Source organism: Misgurnus anguillicaudatus, chromosome 9, assembly GCF_027580225.2.
Source record: "Misgurnus anguillicaudatus chromosome 9, ASM2758022v2, whole genome shotgun sequence".
Taxonomy (NCBI): domain Eukaryota; kingdom Metazoa; phylum Chordata; class Actinopteri; order Cypriniformes; family Cobitidae; genus Misgurnus; species Misgurnus anguillicaudatus.
In genome coordinates, this window is record NC_073345.2 from 24,826,634 (window position 1) to 24,847,215 (window position 20,582).

At 37.1% G+C, this 20,582-nt stretch overlaps 1 protein-coding gene across 2 annotated transcripts in view; it reads left to right on the top strand.

Moving 5' to 3' along the window:
• The window catches only part of unc5da (unc-5 netrin receptor Da), a 305,716-nt gene extending 287,242 nt beyond the window's left edge, over nt 1-18,474 (top strand). For both annotated transcript variants that reach the window (XM_073871343.1, XM_073871344.1), the window contains exons 13-17: nt 948-1,175; nt 6,630-6,779; nt 7,654-7,818; nt 11,542-11,720; nt 16,344-18,474. In XM_073871343.1, the coding sequence (XP_073727444.1) occupies nt 948-1,175; nt 6,630-6,779; nt 7,654-7,818; nt 11,542-11,720; nt 16,344-16,575 (954 nt within the window). In that variant the 3' untranslated portion in view covers nt 16,576-18,474. The remainder of the gene's footprint in view (nt 1-947; nt 1,176-6,629; nt 6,780-7,653; nt 7,819-11,541; nt 11,721-16,343) is intronic.
• Nucleotides 18,475-20,582: the final 2,108 nt, after the last annotated feature.

The following is a 20,582-nucleotide window of genomic DNA, read 5'->3' on the forward strand; positions in this document are numbered from 1 at the left end:
GCACATATGTTCACTTAAAGGTGCAGTGTGTAAATTTTAGCGGCATCTAGTGGTGAGGTTGTGAATTGCAACCAACGGCGTGGTCCACTGCTCACCCCTTGCTTTTAAAAACACAGAGAAGCTACGGTAGCTGCCACCGGACAAACATGACATCGTCGGAGACAACTTCGTAAAAAAAGCTTGTCCGTTAAGGGCTTCTGTAGAAAAATGGCGGCACAAAATGGCGACTTCCATGTAAGGGGACCCTCTTTGTATGTAGATAAAAAGGTCTCATTCTAAGGTAATAAACAGATAAATGTTAATTATGAAAGGTCTTTGTACACCCCTGATAATATAGTTTTGTTTATTATTTTGCATTTCTGTCAAGAGATCTTTCTAAAAATTACACACTGCACCTTTAACGCGCCAAACGCATGTTTTAAAATTACGAACCACACACATGATGCGCTACAAACATGTTTTGACGAACTTCGCATCGTGCGCCCTCGAAAAAAGAAGTCACCGGCCGCCACTGCAAGTGTATATTTACAGTACTTTCTATGTTTGGTAAGAAAACAGTTTTTATAATTTAACATTGGTTGATTTGCTCTTGTTATGTGATGTAGCATATAGTAAAAGTAATGGAACTAGTAACACAATGTTAAAATGACAGATAGCCAAACCCTTAACTCACATTATTGGTTGAGCCAATGTTGCAGTGTTTGAGGAAAACTGCAAGATTTAAAGGTATTAGACATTTTAGTAGCCCTTCTTTGGACTTTCACACCATCTCTCAACCTATGTATTCTTAAAACTTGCTAAAAATTGTATATAAACTTAAGCATTGCTATTAATGTTAAAGGTATTTTACATAGGTAAAAACTGGAATAATGTCTTAACAATCTCATTAAACATGTAAACAATAATAATGTGATATAAAAATGCATGTGTTTTAATGTGTTTGACAGGAGGTGATGGCTGTGGATTCAGAGAGCACCTGTTGTTACTGCCTGTTGGACACTCAGTGCTGCCACCTGTTGGTGGAGAGAGCAGGGTGTTATGCTTTAGTTGGAGAGGCTCTCACACAGGCAGCTGGGAAGAGAATCCGACTGGCTGCGTTTGGAAACATGGAGCCAAACTTTCTCAACTATAGCATTCGAGTGTACTGTGTGGACGATACGCCGCACTCCTTTCAGGTGGGTACGAACTTTCATGTTTTTAAGTAAAGTAAAATTTGTGCGTATATGTTATTTCCCTGCAGTAGACCAGCACAGGATTGCATTTATGCATTTGCTTTTACTTAAAGTGCATTCCAGGTATATCTTTTATGTCCGGTTGGGTAATTCTGATGAAATCCAGATTTAGAAAGTGTCTGGCATCAGAATTTTTAAAAAGCCATTGAAGTCAATTTTTTTGCACATATAAGATTAAGGTCTGAACTTACTATAACCCTTTTTTTAGAGGTTTTAAAAAAATATTTCCTATAGAATTATTTACATTTTTTAGATTATCATTATCAAAAAATTATTTACCGCAACATGATATTACAATAAATATATGCATTTACAAACTCATGTTTCGGTAATGAGAACTAAAAAGTTGTCAAGGTACTATGACAAACTAAATTTTAACTCTCTGGAGAGAAAAAATAAGAACGGCTTACCTGGTAGCAATCTTGAGTGTCACAGTCAATTATGTCCCTTACAACCATTTTTTTTTTTTTTTGAAAATTGTTGAGGAGGATGAGAAAATTTTTCTTGGACACATTTATATTCCTTATTATAGTCTCTACATTTACCAATGATCACCAAATACCACATGTTTCTTTACTGTAAATGTTTATAGTATAACATGCACTGAAGCTTTTGATTTTTTAGACGTTTTAATTATAAATATTTTCATGTCAAATAACCCAAATGCAGTCATGGACACGTTGCGGTAATGAAACTTTTCCCCTTAAATGTGGAAAAAACAACAAAATTGGTTTGTATGATGTCATTTGAAATCATATGCAAAATAGTATATGAAGAGATGTTTTTAACCATATGCTTCTTATTTTGATAGCATTTACTTTTTTATCAAAATGTTTCATGACACCTCATAAGTCTAATTCCGCGAGAATCACCCCCTTGTGTTTTGTGAGCTTGAACCATTAACCTTGACATAGACATTTATCCAAAGCGACCTATTGTGCATTATAAGGCATACATTTTATCATATGTGTGTTCCCTGGGATCTAACCAATGACCTTTTGCGCTGCTAATGCAATGCTCTTCCCATCGAAAACCATCGAACCATCATCCTCCAGCATACATATTTTTTCACCAGGTTTCTTAAATGTCATGAGATATTTCTCCTTTACGCTGCATATGGCATTAGATAGATATCCACGGTTTATGGGATATTTGCATTCATAGAGTGACATGTTATGGCTGGGCGTCATGCACTGTGGGTACTCTGGTTTTACGCTTCACTGAAAGTCAACTGGACTCTCTCTCATTCTCACATCTATTGGCTCACTGATGAAATGGGTTCTTAAATTACAAAGACACGGTCAGCCAATTCCCACGTCGCACCATTCCTTCCCCGTGTTTGGTACGCGACTGAATATTTTCCAAGTGCTAATTAAAAGTGATTTACATTCTGTTAAGCGTAACGTCTAGCCGAGCGGACGCAGCTTGAGAAAGTCTTTCTTCATTTCTTCATCGCACACACACACCGAGTTATCACCAGCTCTGTCTTTTGTGGAAAAAGAAAATGGCATTTCTGTATTAAAGTCGTTTATGTTAAATGTTTCGCATGGATCTTTTCTCATTGTGGTAATTGGGCAATAAATATGTGTTTATGGAAGTGTGTGTTGGATTACTTAGCTATAGTTTGTCAACTTAAGTTAGTAATATCTGACAAAACTTGGGAAAGATTATGGTTTGTATGTCCTTGTTTACATACAGATAGACTCTGAAAAATGCTGCGTTGTTTATTTTTTAACCCAGCGTTGAGTCAGAAAGGAACAAACTCAGCCATTGTAATTTTTTATATTCGACCCAACAATGGGTTAAAAAATGCATTTTGAGATAAAACAACCAAGCACATGGTTAATTACAACCCAGTGGGTTGGATTCATCCCCTTTTGTAATGCAAAATCTTATTAAGGATAAAAATATTATTAGGTTATTAAAAAACAATGTAAGTTTATGAAAAGTGTGTGCGTACATGCGTGCGTGCGTGCATGCGTGTGTGTGTGAGACAGCTCTTGGCTCTGTGAAGTCGGCTTCTCAAAAAAGACACCCTCACGTCTGAATGGTCAAAGATTGCATTTCTCCACACCACAGCACTCTTTCTTTCTCGTTTTGTTTACCCACACGTTCACAAACCGTTCTTTTTTCTTTGTACCCCTCCTTTGTTGTCAGAGTTGTTTGCATTTCACAAAACAGCAAATGAATTCCTCCCTGGAAACGGAACGAATTCAGGCCAGGATCGATCAGCAGCCATCACAGCGCGAGACTATTTTTCTGTCTTTTGTGACCGAGGTAGAGAAGGAGAGGGAGACCTAATGCTCTTAATGCTGCGGTGCCGATGTCAACAATTCCCGCAGAATAGATGCAAAGTGCACAAAATCACCAGTGCCTTTCATCAGCGCAGATTTTGCTTTTTTGCATGCCTTTGTGTTTGTGTATGGTGTGTGTGTATTTGTACACATAGGAAAGGTAGGCGACTTCCATTGTATGCGACTGTGATGGTAATTGATGGCATTGTGCCTTGTGATTTATTAGTTGTTTTGTTGCCGGATTTTGTTTTGTTTTTTATTTTTTGGCCCGGGGTGTTATTGTAATTCCATTCTTGTTGATGAAAAATGCATTGCTGGCATTTTTCCGACCTGCATTTGGACTGGGGGTTGAAAACGTCAAACTCGTGGAGAGATTTTTAATCACTTTATGCTTCATCTTCTCAGGTTACGAAGATTAAAGGTTTCAGCGGAACCGGAATATAGCTGTTGTGTAGCGTGGGAAGGGTTTATTTCTAGCTGAATAATTTAAACATCAGCTATCAGTTGAGTTCTGTTCTCAATGCAGAATACTTTTTATGTGTCGAACGTTTAAATGTAACTGTATGAGCATTTGTGGTTATCTCTTGAAATAAGGGCACACTTCCTGTCAATTATTCAATGGTTTAAATAATGTGTTTGTTTTAAAAACTTTTTACACAGCACTTTTTTTGCTACTAGAATTTGACATGTCTTTAATTTTTTAACCACAATTTTTAGCATACAGTTATGTATTCAATAGCATTCTGCATGTCAAATGATGGTGGTAAAAAATTTTAAATGAAAGACTTATTGCTAAGTTTACTTTAATGGCAAAAACAATTAATAAAAGTGTCTAGACCTAGTCAGTGAAATGTTTTTTTTTACATTAAAACCTCCTACACAATTAAAAAAAATCTCATGGAAAGTCGTGTTATCGTCACAAAAAAATGTTTAATTTATTATTGTTCATCACGGAGCCCCTAAGGGGACATTGAGAAAAAATTTAATAAAGTTAAGTTTCGCATGTGCACGTGAAACTATCAAGTTTAGTTTCACATGTGCACGTGAAACTATCGCGTGCCCACGTGAAACTATCGAGTTTAGTTTCGCATGCGCACGTGAAACTATCTTGTGCGCACGTGAAACTATCGAGTTTAGTTTCGCATGCGCACGTGAAACTATTGAGTGCGCACTTGAAACTATCGAGTTTAGCTTTGCATGCTCACGTGAAACTATTGAGTGCACACGTGAAACTATCGAGTTTAGTTTCGCATGTGAAACTATCGTGTGCGCACGCGAAACTATCGAGTTTAGTTTCGCATGCGCACGTGAACCTATTGCATGCTCACGTGAAACTATCGAGTTTAGTTTCGCATGTGCACGTGAAACTTTCGCATGCTCACGTGAAACTATCGAGTTTAGTTTCACATGCTCACGTGAACCTATCGCGTGCTCACGTGAATCCATCGAGTTTAGTTTTGCATGTGCACGTGAAACTACCGCGCGCGCACGTGAAACTATCGAGTTTAGCTTCGCATGTGCACGCGAAACTATCGCCCGCGCACGCGAAACCATCGAGTTTAGTTTCGCATGTGCACGTGAAACTATCGTGTGCTCACGTGAAACTATCGAGTTTAGTTTCGCATGTGAAACTATCGCGTGCGCACGCGAAACTATCGAGTTTAGTTTCGCATGCGCACGTGAACCTATTGCGTGCTCACGTGAAGCTACCGAGTTTAGTTTTGCATGCCTACGTGAAACTATTGAGTGCGCACGTAAAACTATCGAGTTTAGTTTCTCATGCTCACGTGAAACTTTTGCGTGCCCACGTGAAACTTTTGCGTTCTCACATGAAACTTTTGCGTTCTCACGTGAAACTTTTGCGTGCTCACATGAAACTTTTGTGTGCTCACGTGAAACTTTTGCGTGCTTTTTTGCTTTCACATGAGCACGCGAAACTAAACTTTTTGAAAAAATTCTGCACATGAAGGTTTCGTGTGAGCACAGGAAAGTTTCACGTGAGTACATGAAACTAAACTTTAGATTTTTTTCTACTCAAATGTCACCTTAGGGGCTCGGTAGTTAATGGCACGAAATTCAGCTTTTTTTCGTGCCTTGAGCACTAATGTCTTTTTTGTGTCACTCAGCACGAATTTCTATAAATAGTTTTCGTGTCCATGGCACAACTTTATTTTTCGTGTCATTTTATGTATTGTTTTATCTTTTTTTTCTATTTTTAGGAAATTTTCATTGTTGCTTGAGGTTAGATTTGGGGTTTGGGTTAAGATATATTTGTATGTATTGGTTTCTACATGTTTTTTTCCGCTTTTAAAACTATTCTGCCTGGAGTTGGGTTAGATTAGTACGGAGCCCCTATGAGGACATGGAGAAAAAAATAAATAAAGTTTAGTTCTGCGTGCACACGTGAAACTAACGCGTTTAGTTTCACGTGCCCACATGAAACTAAACTTTTTTAAAAAATTCTGCACATAAAGGTTTTGCGTGAGCACATGAAAGTTTCACGTGAGCACTTCAATGTCACCTTAGGGGTTCGGTAGATTAGGGGTTTGAGTTAGGATGTCTAAAAATGTAACAGAAAGTGATTCCAACCCCAAGCGACAATCTTAAGAAAATAGGAAAAACAATGAGAAAACAATATATAAAATGACAAGAAGAAGAAAGTCGTGCCACGGACACAAAAAACTATAGAAATTTGTGCGGGTGACACATAAAAGACATTCATGCTCAAGGCATGAAAAAAAGCTGAATTTCGTGCTATGTACACAAGTAAATTAATACAAAAATTTGTGACTATAACACGACTTTCCGTGAGATCAGTCTGTGTAAAAAATATACCCATGATAGCTTTACTATTGACTGACTAAGGCCAAGTTAAAAGATTAGTTTCATAATAATACAAGATATTTGTGATCCTGTCTGTGAAAATCATATAATTGAAAATTGATGTAAATCATTTTCACTTAATAAATATTTGTAAGGATTTGTGTTTATTACACGCTTTATTCTATAAATTATCCCAAAATCAAGCATATATCAACCTTATATCTACCTAAACTGTCTAAACCTTATATCTCTATTTGTTTTCCCTTTCTGTTCCTCGCAGGAGGTGGTATCAGTGGAGCGAGGCCGAGGTGGCCGCCTCCTGGAGGAACCCAAGACCCTGCTCTTCAGAGCGAACTCTTTTAGTCTACAGGTCTCCATCCAGGACATCCCACAGTTCCTCTGGAGCATCAAACCTTTCACCACCTGCCAGGTGCGTTTCTCATAAATATGGATAACTACTCTGTATTAATATGCATAAGTTTTGTTAATATGCATATGAGGTTGAATATTAATGAGATGTCAAATTCAAGTGTTCATTTGACTGGTTGTATGAATATTAATATAGCACTGTTTAAGGTAGTAAAGCGAGAGGCCAGGGTTAAAGTATGGCGTCTGTTTCCATAGATGGCAAGATTTTTGTGTTTGGGTTTTAATTGGTCCAATCTCTGTCAATAACAAATTTTTTAATGGAAAAGTGGGTCTAACAAACAAAAGCATCACCTTTACTATTGTTAATACATCAATTTCACCACGTGTTCAAATTCAGTGGATTTTTCTGATACATGAATGATAACACAAATTGTGTGGTTGTTGAGAACAGGTGTGATATTAAGTGATCAGACTTGTGACTGATAAAATTGATGTTTTATCCTCCATAAGAAACCACATTGAAATAACCACTCATTACAACATTGTAGCACAACAATGACAACATTACACCAAGTGCATAGAAACACATTAACAACCACTCTGTCAAAATACTTTTGTATTTAAAGTGAGCTGTTTTTTTACTATTTGTGATATATTTTGCATGACGTTTAAGAGAATATTTTATTTACCCACTGTTCCTTTTCTTAAAAAGCTATATAAGATCTGACACATTTTTATCCAAATCCTACCCATAGCAAGCCATATTTTGTCACACTAGGCTGTGCTCTGGCAGGGCCATCAGCGATATGACACTAAGTAAATTAGCTTCAGTGGCTCCAGCAGAAGAATAACAATAGAGATGAAAGAAAAAGAGAAGAAGAGATGAGACACTTTCCTCATATTCTGTTTCTGTGTGTTCGTCTTGTATTGGGCAGGAATTCACGTTCTCTCAGGTGTGGTGTAGTAACCAGACGCCTCTGCAGTGTGCCTTTTCTCTGGAGCGCTACAGTCCAGCAGCCAATCAGCTCTCCTGTAAGATCAGTGTTCGGCAGGTCAAAGGTCATGAGCAGATCCTACAAGTCTACACCACCATTGCCGAGGTGCGGAGAAGGAATCATGTATTGCAACTAGGGATGTCCGTCGATTATATTAACACTGTAAAAAATATTTTAAATTACTTTAACAAAAAATTATGTCACTTAATCACAAGTCAAAACTTTAAAAAGTAGGTTGAATTGACTTGCATAATTTAGTTGTTTAAACTTCATGCTGCATTTTTTTACAGTGTTATTATTGTATAATTGTTTTGTACCTACGGTTCCAAGACAAATAAATAGTTACAGGTATAATTATAAGGTTTGCAAATTTGTCTAGATGACACTGATAGCATACATTAATTCAACGGCGCCTGTGCGGAAAAACAAAACAGATTCTGCTTCTCATATTGCAGTGCCAGTGCACAATAATTCAATAGTAAAACAACTTTCCCTACACTTCATGGACTTTATATTACATTGGTAAAGTTATTGCTGCGTGGCTGCAGCCTTGGTTATATTTACATTTATGCATTAACCAGATGGTTTTATCCAAAGCGACTTACAGTGCATTACAAACAAGCTATACATTTTTATCAGTACTGTGTTCCCTGGGATCGAACCCATAAATGTTTGCACTGCTATACGCAGTGCTCCAAGGATTTTCAATGATGAACCTTTAGTGAAGGACCCCTTTCCTAAAATATACACTCTCCTAAAGGATTATTAGGAACACCATACTAATACTGGGTTTGACCCCCTTTCACCGTCAGAACTGCCTTAATTCTATGTGGCATTGATTCAACAAGTTGCTGAAAGCATTCTTTAGAAATGTTGGCTCATATTGAAAGGATAGCATCTTGCAGTTGATGGAGATTTGTGGGATGCACATCCAGGGCACGAAGCTCCTGTTCCACTACATCCCAAAGATCCTCTATTGGGTTGAGATCTGGTGACTGTGGGGTCATTTTAGTACATTGAACTCATTGTCATGTTCAAGAAACCAATTTGAAATTATTTTAGCTTTGTGACATGGTGCATTATCCTGCTGGAGGTAGCCATCAGAGGATGGGTACATGGTGGTCATAAAGGGATGGACATGGTCAGAAACAATGCTCAGGTAGGCTGTGGCATTTAAACGATACCCAATTGGCACTAAGGGGCCTAAAGTGTGCCAGGAAAACATCCCCCACACCATTACATCATTGCATTAATGAGAAATTGAACAGGTGTTCCTAATATTTCTTTAGGTGAGTGTATATATTATTTGATGTGTATACTGTATATATAGTAGTATGTAATCCTTTTGGAATTGCATAGTTTTCTAAATACATTTGTCATAAAATGTGATCTGATCTTCATCTAATTCAAGGGTATTGACAAACATGTGTCTAAAAATAATTACACAAAACGTATTTGTCTTTCATGTCTTTATTGAGAACAACCAAAAAACCTCATAGTGCTTGTGGAAAAAGTATGTGAACCCTTGAGTTAATGGCTACGATCAAGAATTGTTGCTTTACATAAAGCTGGAAAGGGTTACAAAGTTATTTCAAAGAGTTTAGAAATTCACCAGTCTACAGTAAGGCAAACAATCTACAAATGGAGACGCTTTGAGACTGTTGCTACTCTACCAAGAAGTGGGCGCCCAGTCAAAATGAAACCAAGAGCACAACGAAGACTCATCAATGAGGTAAAAAACAACCACGAATGACAGCCAAAGATTTATAGGAATCACTGGAACTTCCTTACATCTCTCTTCATGAGTCTATATGTAAAACACTGAACAAGCAGGGTATCTACGTCAGGACACCACAAAACAAGCCACTGCTTACTAAAAAGATCATTGCTGCACCTGAAGTTTGCAAAAGAGCACATTGACACTGCACAGCGGTATTGGCTAAATGTTTTGTGGAGTAATGAAACTAAGATTAAACCATTTGAAAAAAACACACAGCACTACATCTGGCGTAGAAAGGACACGGCATATCATCTTTAAAACATCATCCTAACTGTAAAGTGGAGAAAACATCATGATTTGGGCCTGCTTTGGAATCATTGAAGAGCAGATGGATTCCCAAGTATATCAGACAATTCTTCAGGATAACATGAGAATGTCTGTACATCTGTACGAATCTGTGTAGAAGGTACGTGATGCAACAGGACAACGACCCAAAACACAGGAGTAAGTCCACAACAGAATGGCTTCAGAAAAACTAAATCTGCCTTTTTGAGTGGCCAAGCCGGAGCACAGACCTCAACCCAATAGAGATGCTATGGATTGACTTGGAGAGGGCCATACACATGAGACACCTAAAGAATATAACAGAGATAAAACAGTTTTGCCAGGAAGAATGGGCAAAATTCCTCCTCAACGATGTGCAGGTCTGATCCACAGCTACAGGAAGTGCCTGGTTGAGGTTATCTCTGCCAAGGGGGGTCAACCAGTTATTAATTCTAAAGGTTCACTTACTTTTCCACTGCCATTTTGAATGTTGAATGAGTGTGTTCAATAAAGACATGAAAGATCAGAATGTATTTGTGTAATTATTTTTAGACACATTATCCTTGTCAATACCCTTGACTTAAATGAAGATCAGATCGCATTTTATGACACATTTATTCAGAAAACCCAAATTCCAAAAGGTTCTCATACTTTTTCTTGCCACTGTATATACTGTATGCTCCTGTATAGCTCAGTGGTAGAGCATTGCATTAGTAGCGCAAAAGGACATGGGTTCAAACCAGTGGTGGCTGGTGACATTTTTTTTTAAGCGCACGATGCGAAGTTCGTCACAACATGTATGTAGCTTGTCATGTGTGTGGTTCGTCATTTCAAAATATGTGTTCTGCGCTTTGAGAGATCGTGTGTGCATCACGTGTCATGCCAAAATAAGTGCCTGCTGCCTTGAACTTGAAAGGAGACGCTCGCGTGTGCCAGATACTCGCATAATCTCATGCGTAATCGTTAAGAGAGTGTGTATTTAGGGAACGTGAGCGTCTCTTTTATCATAAACAGTTTTGACGTGTCTCTAGCAGGCACTTATTTTGACAAAACACGTGATGCACACAGGATCTCTCCACACACATGACACATATTTTGGAAAAGGGAACCACACGTGACAATCCGAACACTTATTTTGAATTAGCGCATCCTCGGAAGTGCAGTCACTGGTTCAAACTCGGGTAACACACATACTAATAATGAATGTGCACTGTAAGTTGCTTTGCATAAAAGTGTATAAAACGTTTAAACTGTGTTAGCTAAATAGTAATTGTGATATTATAAAGACAGCAAATTGTCTACAAATCTAAATAATTGGTTACACAGAAGATTTTTTTGCTTTGTCTTTTACCTCGCACACTAGTTTAAAAACCCCTGCTGCTACAGGAACACATTAGTTTCTATAATGGTGTTTTTTTAAATACTATGGATGATATTTTACTGTTTGACCTTAAATTCAAGCATACGCTTGACGTTGCTTAAATTTAAACGTTCGATCGGGCTAAATTACCCGTAAGGAGGATCTTTTCCCATCATTTACTGTTAAATGATTCCCTGTGTGCTTGCCCCGACCGGTTTCAATCAGATTTGTTTTCAGTAATTGCACGAAACGCCATTAAATGGCTATAATGTCGATTTGTATTTATGCGTTAATGGTGTTAACCATATTTAATTAATGCATTAACTTTGACAGCCCTAATTGAAACACACATGCAACAAATATTGATGATCCAATTGTAATACACTGACCCCTAATCTGTCACTGCAATGCTTTGTTCCTTCAGAGTGAAAAAGACACAGTGCCATTCTTCACACAGTCAGACTGTACCATCACCTCCCAGACGGGGTCCAGGGCCTTTAAAATCCCCCTGTCCATACGGCAGCGGATCTGTGCCACGTTTGACACGGCCAACGCCAAGGGCAAAGACTGGCAGCTTTTAGCACAGAAACTGCACATAGACAGGTGAGAAAAAACACGCTTTGCCTATAACCAAACATATGGGGCTTTAACATACTGTATGGAAGCCCCCACATCTAATTTGCTTTGTATCCTTGGGCACACGGCTGCCCAGTAACAGCCAGAAGGTTACATTAACCACGGGCAGAGCCACGGGCGTCAAAGGTTGTGGTGTAATGAGATAGCACTGATCTCTACATCTTGCACACCTCGGGGCTCAAACGGAGACATGGATTTAATTATGGATGTAGATCTCCGCATTACAGCAATGCAGACATTTATGTACGGTTTCAATCTGGTGCTTTGACAGTCGGTGTCTGAATCATTCAGATCTTTTCCTCATTAAGCTACTGGCTTCTGCCCGGCTTGATCTTGCTCGCACTTTTCTTATCCTCACTTATTACAAATGTCACAAACAAACCGAAATGTCAGAAATGTCTGGTCTGTTTTCAACTCGCATGTTTGTTTGGTTCAGAACTTTCTTGCGTTATGTGGGTTTACATTTGTAAGATTTTCTGCATGAAAGACAGAGTTGTTTTTGAAATGAGGCAGGGAGAGTTGGAAAGAAGGATTTAGGGGAATTTTCTAGCTGGTCAGAGCCTCAGGCAGTGTGTAATGAGAATGTCTCCTCCTTGTTAAGCGGATTTCTGCAATTACCTTTGGAGGATGTTCATGCTGCTGTAAGCAGCACACGGGGCAAATTACCCAACTCGAGTTAATGTAGCACAACACTGCCCCCTGTTGGACACCAAACAGCTGTTAAAATCATAGAATAAGCATTATTTACATTGCCCCATTACTTCTGCGGGTTTATTGTTGTCTGCCTAATGATGATGGTAAATGTTCTGCAATTTTGTGTCTTGTATGCTGGTATATATCCGCAATAAACCAGCATCATTAGAGAAAGCATGCTGGTCAGGCTTCTTCACGAGTGCCCTGTTGCACAAAGCCGGTGTCAGGCCCTGTCCACATGTACACGGGTATTTTCAAAACCGTATCTTTTTCTATGCGGTTTGGCCATTCTTCCGCACGCAAACACAGTATCAGGTGACTGAAACCAAACTTATATAAAAACTATAAATGACGTTATTGACCAACATGGCTGTACAGTTAGGTATATATATTGGCATTTGTTGGTTTGGCATACTGGGTTTTTGCGTGTTCGTGTGGATGCAGAGATTTTTTTAACTGAATAGGAGAAAACTCCATTTATAAAATATCCATGTATGTATTTTGGGAAGCAATCGTTGTTGTTTTTTGGCAGTCAATATGCTTTTAATAATGCATAATACTTTACTTTATTAATAGAGAAATTTGCACACCTACTTTTTTCCATGTTGATTGTCATTGGCTGTTTGTTAAAAATGTCTCCCCCACATTTCCAAATATAATTTTTAGTATATTTCAAAAAATGGCCAAAAATATATTTACTAAATATATTTACACAAAGAATATATTTTTCACCAATATACCCATTTTTTGTATATTTAAAAATATATATATATTCAAGCATTTAAAAATATATTTAATTAAGCTTTATTTTCTACAAAATATATTTAGCATATATTTAAAATTATTATTATTTTATTATTATATTTTTGGAATGTATTTCATAAAGATTAACCCAAGTAACCCAGGATGGATTCGTCAGGTTTTGTCTACTCAAAATTGAATCCCATATACCACATAATAGAGGCGTCAAGCGTGAGTAATTTCAATGTTAAGTCAATGTAAAGACGCGTTGACGCCCGTCTGGAGGTCTCGCGGCGCGAATTAGGCGTTTAGCGCGGCAAGGTAGATGCGATTCCACCTCATTCGCCTGTGTAGTTTGCGCGAATGACGCAAATTGAGCATTGCCGCGGGGAAATGCATGAGTCGAAAAATTTGAAATTTGGAAGAAAAACACGCCGTGTAAACCAATCAGGAGCTTGCTTTAGTAGTGACGTGATTACAGAAAGCGAGTAAGTTCGCAGAAGCCCCTCCCATGACGTGCATTTCCGTGTGAATGTCTCGATAACTAGAATTTCATTCGCATCTTTCACGCGTAATTGAAGTGAGTAAACTCAAAATGTTCAAGCAGCAAACTAGACGCGGTAGATCCAAATTTAACACCTCAAACGCGGCTAGTGTGAATCCACGGTAACAGTCAATCTTTTGATCAAAAATCTATAATGTTATACTATGTTAACAGACGTAAGAATAATTCTTAAGAAAAACAGCATTTCAGAAAAAAAAAATAATTTTAGTTAGTAACAAGTTTGTTTTAGTTGATGTAAATAGTTATTTTAAAAGAACTGCCCCCTTTTTAACAAAACATTATAAGAATAAATCCAATTCTTACAGTTCATGCTTCACTCAATTAACAGGTTTGTTTTAGTTGATGTAAATAGTAACTGCTTCTTTTTATCAAATCTAAAGTTACTTTATTGATACAAGATCTGTTAAGGGGTCAACAAAAATATTACAAATGCAAAAAGAGATAATGTAAAAATTCAATTTTTATAAAGTTACTAAAGAGTTCCAAAATATGTACAAAAAATACAACCCTAAAATTGTCTTAATTATATGGTATTAAAACTATAGACATGTGAGATTAAAGCATTAAAGACCCTCCCCCCAATCCGGTGTATCGGAGTATCACTTGGCCCACCTTTCATCTCATATCTGGAGCCGGGCCTGCTCTGCAAGTTACTTTGTTCATTTCTCTTCATGCAAAAGGCCGGCTATGATTATGATGGTCTCCTCCCAAACCAGTACTAACCAGTATAACCAACATGCAAAGTAATGCTGTGTTAAGCTGATCATTTCAACATGCTACCGATTGATGCTTCAGTTTTTTTTTAGTTTTCACAGTCTAAAAAGCTGGGTTGTTTCAATCCATGGTTGGGTCAATAGACAATCCTAACCAAGGGGTAAAGAACAAAAAATAAACTGGTTGGGTTTGTCAACATTTGATTCTATCATGAGTTAACTAAGGTAACTATGAGGTCAACAGGTTATACAGAGTAGCTTGAAACTCAGCTGCATTAAACATTACGAGGTTTCTTTTTTAATAATAGTTATGTCTGTTTGTTTGAGTCACACACCTGCAGTACCGCATCTCCGATTTCCTTTTTTGATTAAATTACATCTCGCAAAGATGGGTTGATTTTCTTCCAGCAAAATTTGGGTAATATCCTTCTCCCTGATATAAACTAATTTAACAATTTTTATATGTTGTGAGGGCATACAGGCATCACAAGCTAACATTATTAAATAGAAAGTAATGCACACCGAGGCTCCTTGCAATGGAGTGTAATAATTCAGTGTCTCAATGGCATAATTAGAATTTATATAACCAAAATGTGGGTTAGGTCAATATGGATTTCAAATAAAATATACCCCAGTGAGTAAGCATTTTTTCAAGTTTCCTAATTAAACTTTACACTAATTACATTTACACATTTAGCAGATGCATTTATCTAAAAGGTCTTACAATCTATACATTTCTTTTATCAGTATGTGTGTCCCCTGGGAATTGTTACCTTTGCGCTACAAATGCATTGCTACCAATTGAGCTACAGGGAAAAAAAACTAATTTTCTGAACCAATTAAACTCTGTTTAATAGTTAAAGGGGACATTTCACAAGACTTTTTTAAAATGTTAAATATATCTTTGATGTCCCCAAAGTACATATGTGAAGTTTTAGCTCAAAATACCACATAAATAATTTATTTTTTAGATGTTAAAATTGCCATTTTGTAGGTGTGAACAAAAATATGCCATTTTTAGGCGTGTCCTTTTAAATGCAAATGAGTTGATTGCTGCACTAAATGGCAGTGCTGTGGTTGGATAGTGCAGATTAAGGGGCGGTATTATCCCCTTCTGGCATCACAGGGGGAGCAAAATTTCAATGACCTATTTTTTCACATGCTTGCAGAGAATGGTTTACCAAAACTAAGTTACTGGGTTGTCATTTTCACATTATCTAGGTTGATAGAAGCACTGGGGACCCAATTATAGCACTTAAACGTGGAAAAGGTCAGATTTTCATGATAGGTCCTCTTTAAATGAAACTATATGCAATATCACTTTGACTATTTTAGACAGACAAATTTACTGAACAATGCCATTGCCATAACTAGAAAAGGTTGTATTTGTTAACATAAGTGAATGCATTAGCTAACATAAACTAACACTGAGCAAAACAGTTTTACAGCATTTATTAATCTTTGATTTAAATATGTATCAGTAAATGCTGAAATTAACATAAACTGTAAAATTATCATATATAAATAGGCCTATTTATTGTCAGGTCATGTTAGCTAATGCATTAACTAATATTAACAGATACAAGCTTATTATAAAGTGTTACATTTTGGGGGGGCGCATTTTTGCCTTTATTTGATAAACAGCATGTAAGGAGAGGATAGGAAAGTACAGGTTAGAGAAAGGTACAGGATCCGCAAAGGACCTCGAGAAGGGATTCAAACTTGGCTTCCCTAAAGTGCGTCTGCACCATATGTCAGAGCACTACCAACTACACCATCTGCTGCGACTCCCTAAAATATTTTAATGCATTGTTTTATACAGTGCTATTGTTTTTATCTTGTGTTATTGATTTAAGTTTATCTCATCTTTTTATTCAGGAATCTGGGTTATTTCGCATGCCAGGCGAGCCCATCTGCTGTTATTCTGAGTTTATGGGAAGCCCAGCATCAGGACAGAGGCGATCTGGACTCTTTGGCCAGCGCTTTGGAGGAAATCGGTAAAGTTCACTCCAAACACTCAACCAGCGTGGACACTCTGGACCGGATCAGCAAAACTACTGACCCTACCATAAACCGCAGCAATGAGGAACTAAACACGGACCACACCTAAAAACTTTATCCTTTGGAAACGAGGAGCTCATTGCTGAGAGGAGAGGGTGTATCGTAGGGAGAGGGGAGGTTGCCCCACCCTTTCAAACGGTTGCTCCTCCCCCTTTTTGACTGACAAAACAGGGTGTAACAAATGGGACGTGACCAAATAGACAAGCTACAGTGATGCACAGAAACTTTCTCACACGCACATATCCACACAATATTCTTATAAGTTACTCATAAATGCATCAGAACAAACTAAAAACGTACACTAAGCCTAATTTTGCAGCTAAAGATTGTGGGTGTGCTTCGCGATATTATTGGTTCGGTAGAGATTAAATGAATGAGGCTTAGTTAGCACCCTAAGTCTTGACTTGCTTGGGCAACTCGAACTGTGTGACCAGACCGGGCTGCCTCGAATGTGTTGTCGTTGTTGTGGGACACTTTTTTGCATCTTTCTGTTTAAATACCAAAACGGTTGTCTGCATTTCTGAGATACTTTCTGATTGCAATTAGATTAAAAAGAGAAAAATCTGCTGTACTATTGTTTACCATTCAAGCCTGGATAGCTACTCAAAGATAAGCAAACAACAAAAATGACTTACGTTCACAGCCTATCAAAAGATGAGAAAAACACATTAAAAAATGCTTTCAGAAAGTGTGAATTGAGGTATAATAGAAAATGATTATAAAGTCTCTCAACATGACAAATGATGGACAACTGTGTGTCATAGATTTTAAATCCGAAGTCCTTTATTGCAAAACTCTGCGAAATCAATCAATCAATCATATTTTGACAGTAACCTGTGGTGGTTTCATGTGATATCACCTGCCCATGGGTAATTTTTCACCTTTTTGTAGATTTTGTTTTATCTGAATACATCCAGTACCCGATTTTGACCTCATGCTGTCCACAAGGGATTAAAACTGACAAAACACCTTTTTTTAAAACGCACAATATGCTAATATGTTCACACACAGACATACATAATAAAAGGCATTATGTAAAATCAACCTCACATAGCAGTATCTGCAAGCATGTCTCATCCGGTCTGAACATCATTGCGCATCATTTCATCTGAGTGTGAAAGATGAGCTGCCAGGATATGTGTGACGCTAATGCTGTATTAACATAAAATTGTGTGAATATGTGATGAAGTAATGTTGCATCAGGCTATGAAGATGGTGCTTTTTGATGTGGGAAATTATTAAGAAAACCATATGTGTGATTCTCGTGAAATTAGACTTATGAGGTGTCGTGAAACATTTTGATAAAAAAAATAAATGCAAAGTAAGAGTATCAAAACAAGAAGCATATAGTTACAAACATCTCTTCATGTACTATTTTGCAGATGATTTCAAATGACATCATACAAACCAATATTGTTGTTTATTCAATATATAAGGGGAAATGTTTCATTACCACAACGTGTCCATGATTGGATTTGGGTTCTTTGACATGGAAATATTTATAATTAAAAAATCTAAAAACGAAAAAGCTTCAGTGCATGTTATACTATAATCATTTACAGTAAAGAAACATGCGGTATTTGGTGATCATTGGTAAATCTAGAGACAATAATAAGGAATATAAATGTGTCCAAGAAAAATTTTCTCATCCTCTGCAACAATTTTCAATCATTGTTTAAGCCTTCAAGGAACTAACATTTTAAAAAAAATTGTTGAAAGTGATATAATTGAATGTGACACTCAAGATGGCTACCAGGTAAGCAGTTCTTATTTTTTCTCCCCAGATAAAAGTTGAAATTTTGTTCGTCATAGTACCTAAACAACTTTTTAGTTCTCATTACCAAAACACGAGGTTGTAAATTCATATATTTAATGTAATATCATGTTGCGGTAATGATAATTTTTGATAATGATCTAAAAAAATGTAAATAATTCTATAGGAAATATTTTTTAATCATTTAAAAAATAATGGTTATAGTAAGTTCAGACCTTAATCTTATGTGCAAAAAAATTGGCTTCAAGGGCTTCTGATGCTGGACACCTTCTAAATCTGGATTTCGTGAGAATCACTCATATGTGGGTCAGGTCTAAGGTACACTAGGAGGGTAAAAATCAAGGGTGAATGGAGGGGGCAGGACAGCTTTCCTAAAACAGTTTCCACCTTGACTTGTTTGGTGGAGCTAAATTCAAGTCTCAAATGTTGATGCCACCTTTACATATACTGTGTGTGTGAGTGAAAGAGAGAGAAAGGTCTATTTAACTCATATATTATGTGTGTGATGGATGGTGGATGTTGCCTTGAAAAAGGAAAAAAGGAAAAGTTCTGTGTTTTTTGAAAGAGAAGAGATATTAGTGAGTTTTATTTAAATAAATGATTATTAATTTATTAGAAGTGGAAAAACTGTTTTTCTGTGTGTTTTGCATTTATTTAAACACCTTAAAAAGCTTTCTACACTACTACAATTAAAGGCGGGGTGCGTGATTTTTGAAAAACACACTTGTAGCCAATCAATCAGCAGTAAGGGGCGTGTCTACTAACCTACATCGTTGCCTGGGTTGCGTATGTGTGGGCCAGGTCTATCAAATGAAGGTCCAGATTCTATTGGGGTAGGGGCGTGTTTGTTTAGGTGATTTTAAATGTCAACATTGGCTTTCAGAGATCATGCACCCCGCCTTTGATGTATCTGTAAATTATTAGTAATAAAAGAAATAAGTACCATCTGCAATGATATGAGGGAACCAAAATAAGCCCTGATTTTAACAATTACTTTCAGACTGTTACGAGTTATGGTGTGCGTAATAAAAATTTAAATTTCTATACATTAGATATATAAAGATGCAGAATACTGATGTTTAAAGCATTTATTACACGGTACAGTAAGCTGTATACAATGTGCAGAACATAAGTTTTCCATTAAACAGTTTGTGATTATTTACTATGAAACGGCTGCATGTGACCAGCAGATGGCAGCAGATAACTTGTTTTATCATTTCTTTCTATTCAACTACATACTGAAATTTTACTCTTGTTCAGATTTGCAGATTTTTTTAAATGTTAAAATTAAATATAAAATGCAAATTCCATATTTAGGAAAATGTCTATTTTGATAAAGGAGACATACTATTAATAAGTCAAATTTGAATTAGCATAAAAATATGAATTTCAAGTGTAAATGTTATGCTTTAAGCATTTATTGTCAAACACAATAAGGCCATAAATGAATAAAAAGAGTAATTCCAGATGCCACACTAAGCCCAGATCTCACCCAGTACCGACATCTCCTGCATGGGCTGCTGACACTTTCACCACGTATGCACACTTTACAGATTTAAAACAGATCCCTCCATACAAGCAGAAGCCTCGAGAGTTTAACACTCCCACTCGAAGTCTTAACCTAAACAATCCAGGTCTCTGGATAACACAAGGGTGTGAGTGGAGATGACTGTTTTATGCAAACATCTCAGCCACACGTCTTTTATAAATGCTGCACCTCGCCAATTCCCTTGAGTCTTTAAACTTCATATTATTGTATTACTTAGAAGCATTACTGTAATATTGATCTTTTTCTAAAGTTTACTGAAGGGAACTGAATACTTTCTAATGGAATGTCGTTTTCCTTTATGCTTCAATGGGCCCAGATATGGATCACACGACACATCGGGGGAATCATTTACTTAAGGCCTCTGGCACTTTCAGGAGGTTTTAGTTTGCTTAACCGTTAACATATCCGGACAGACAGCACAAGTCAGCAATTATAAATCTAGCGGCTCGGTTAAAGAATGGCCTGAGGTTTTGTCATGCTGAGTATAGGATACTTAAACTGACAGAAAAATACAATATATTCAAATTATGCTGTTTTATTTGTTTAATTACTTAAAGCAAAAATTTAAACTCTGTCTTAATTCACCCTTATATCGCCCTAAAGGGAGTTAAAGTATTCAATCTGTTGCTTCTGATACAGTGAAAATGAATGGTGACTATGTCTTAAAGGTGGGGTGCATGCACTCTAAAAAATTTGGACATAACACACTGCTGGGTTAAAATGACTGGGTTGT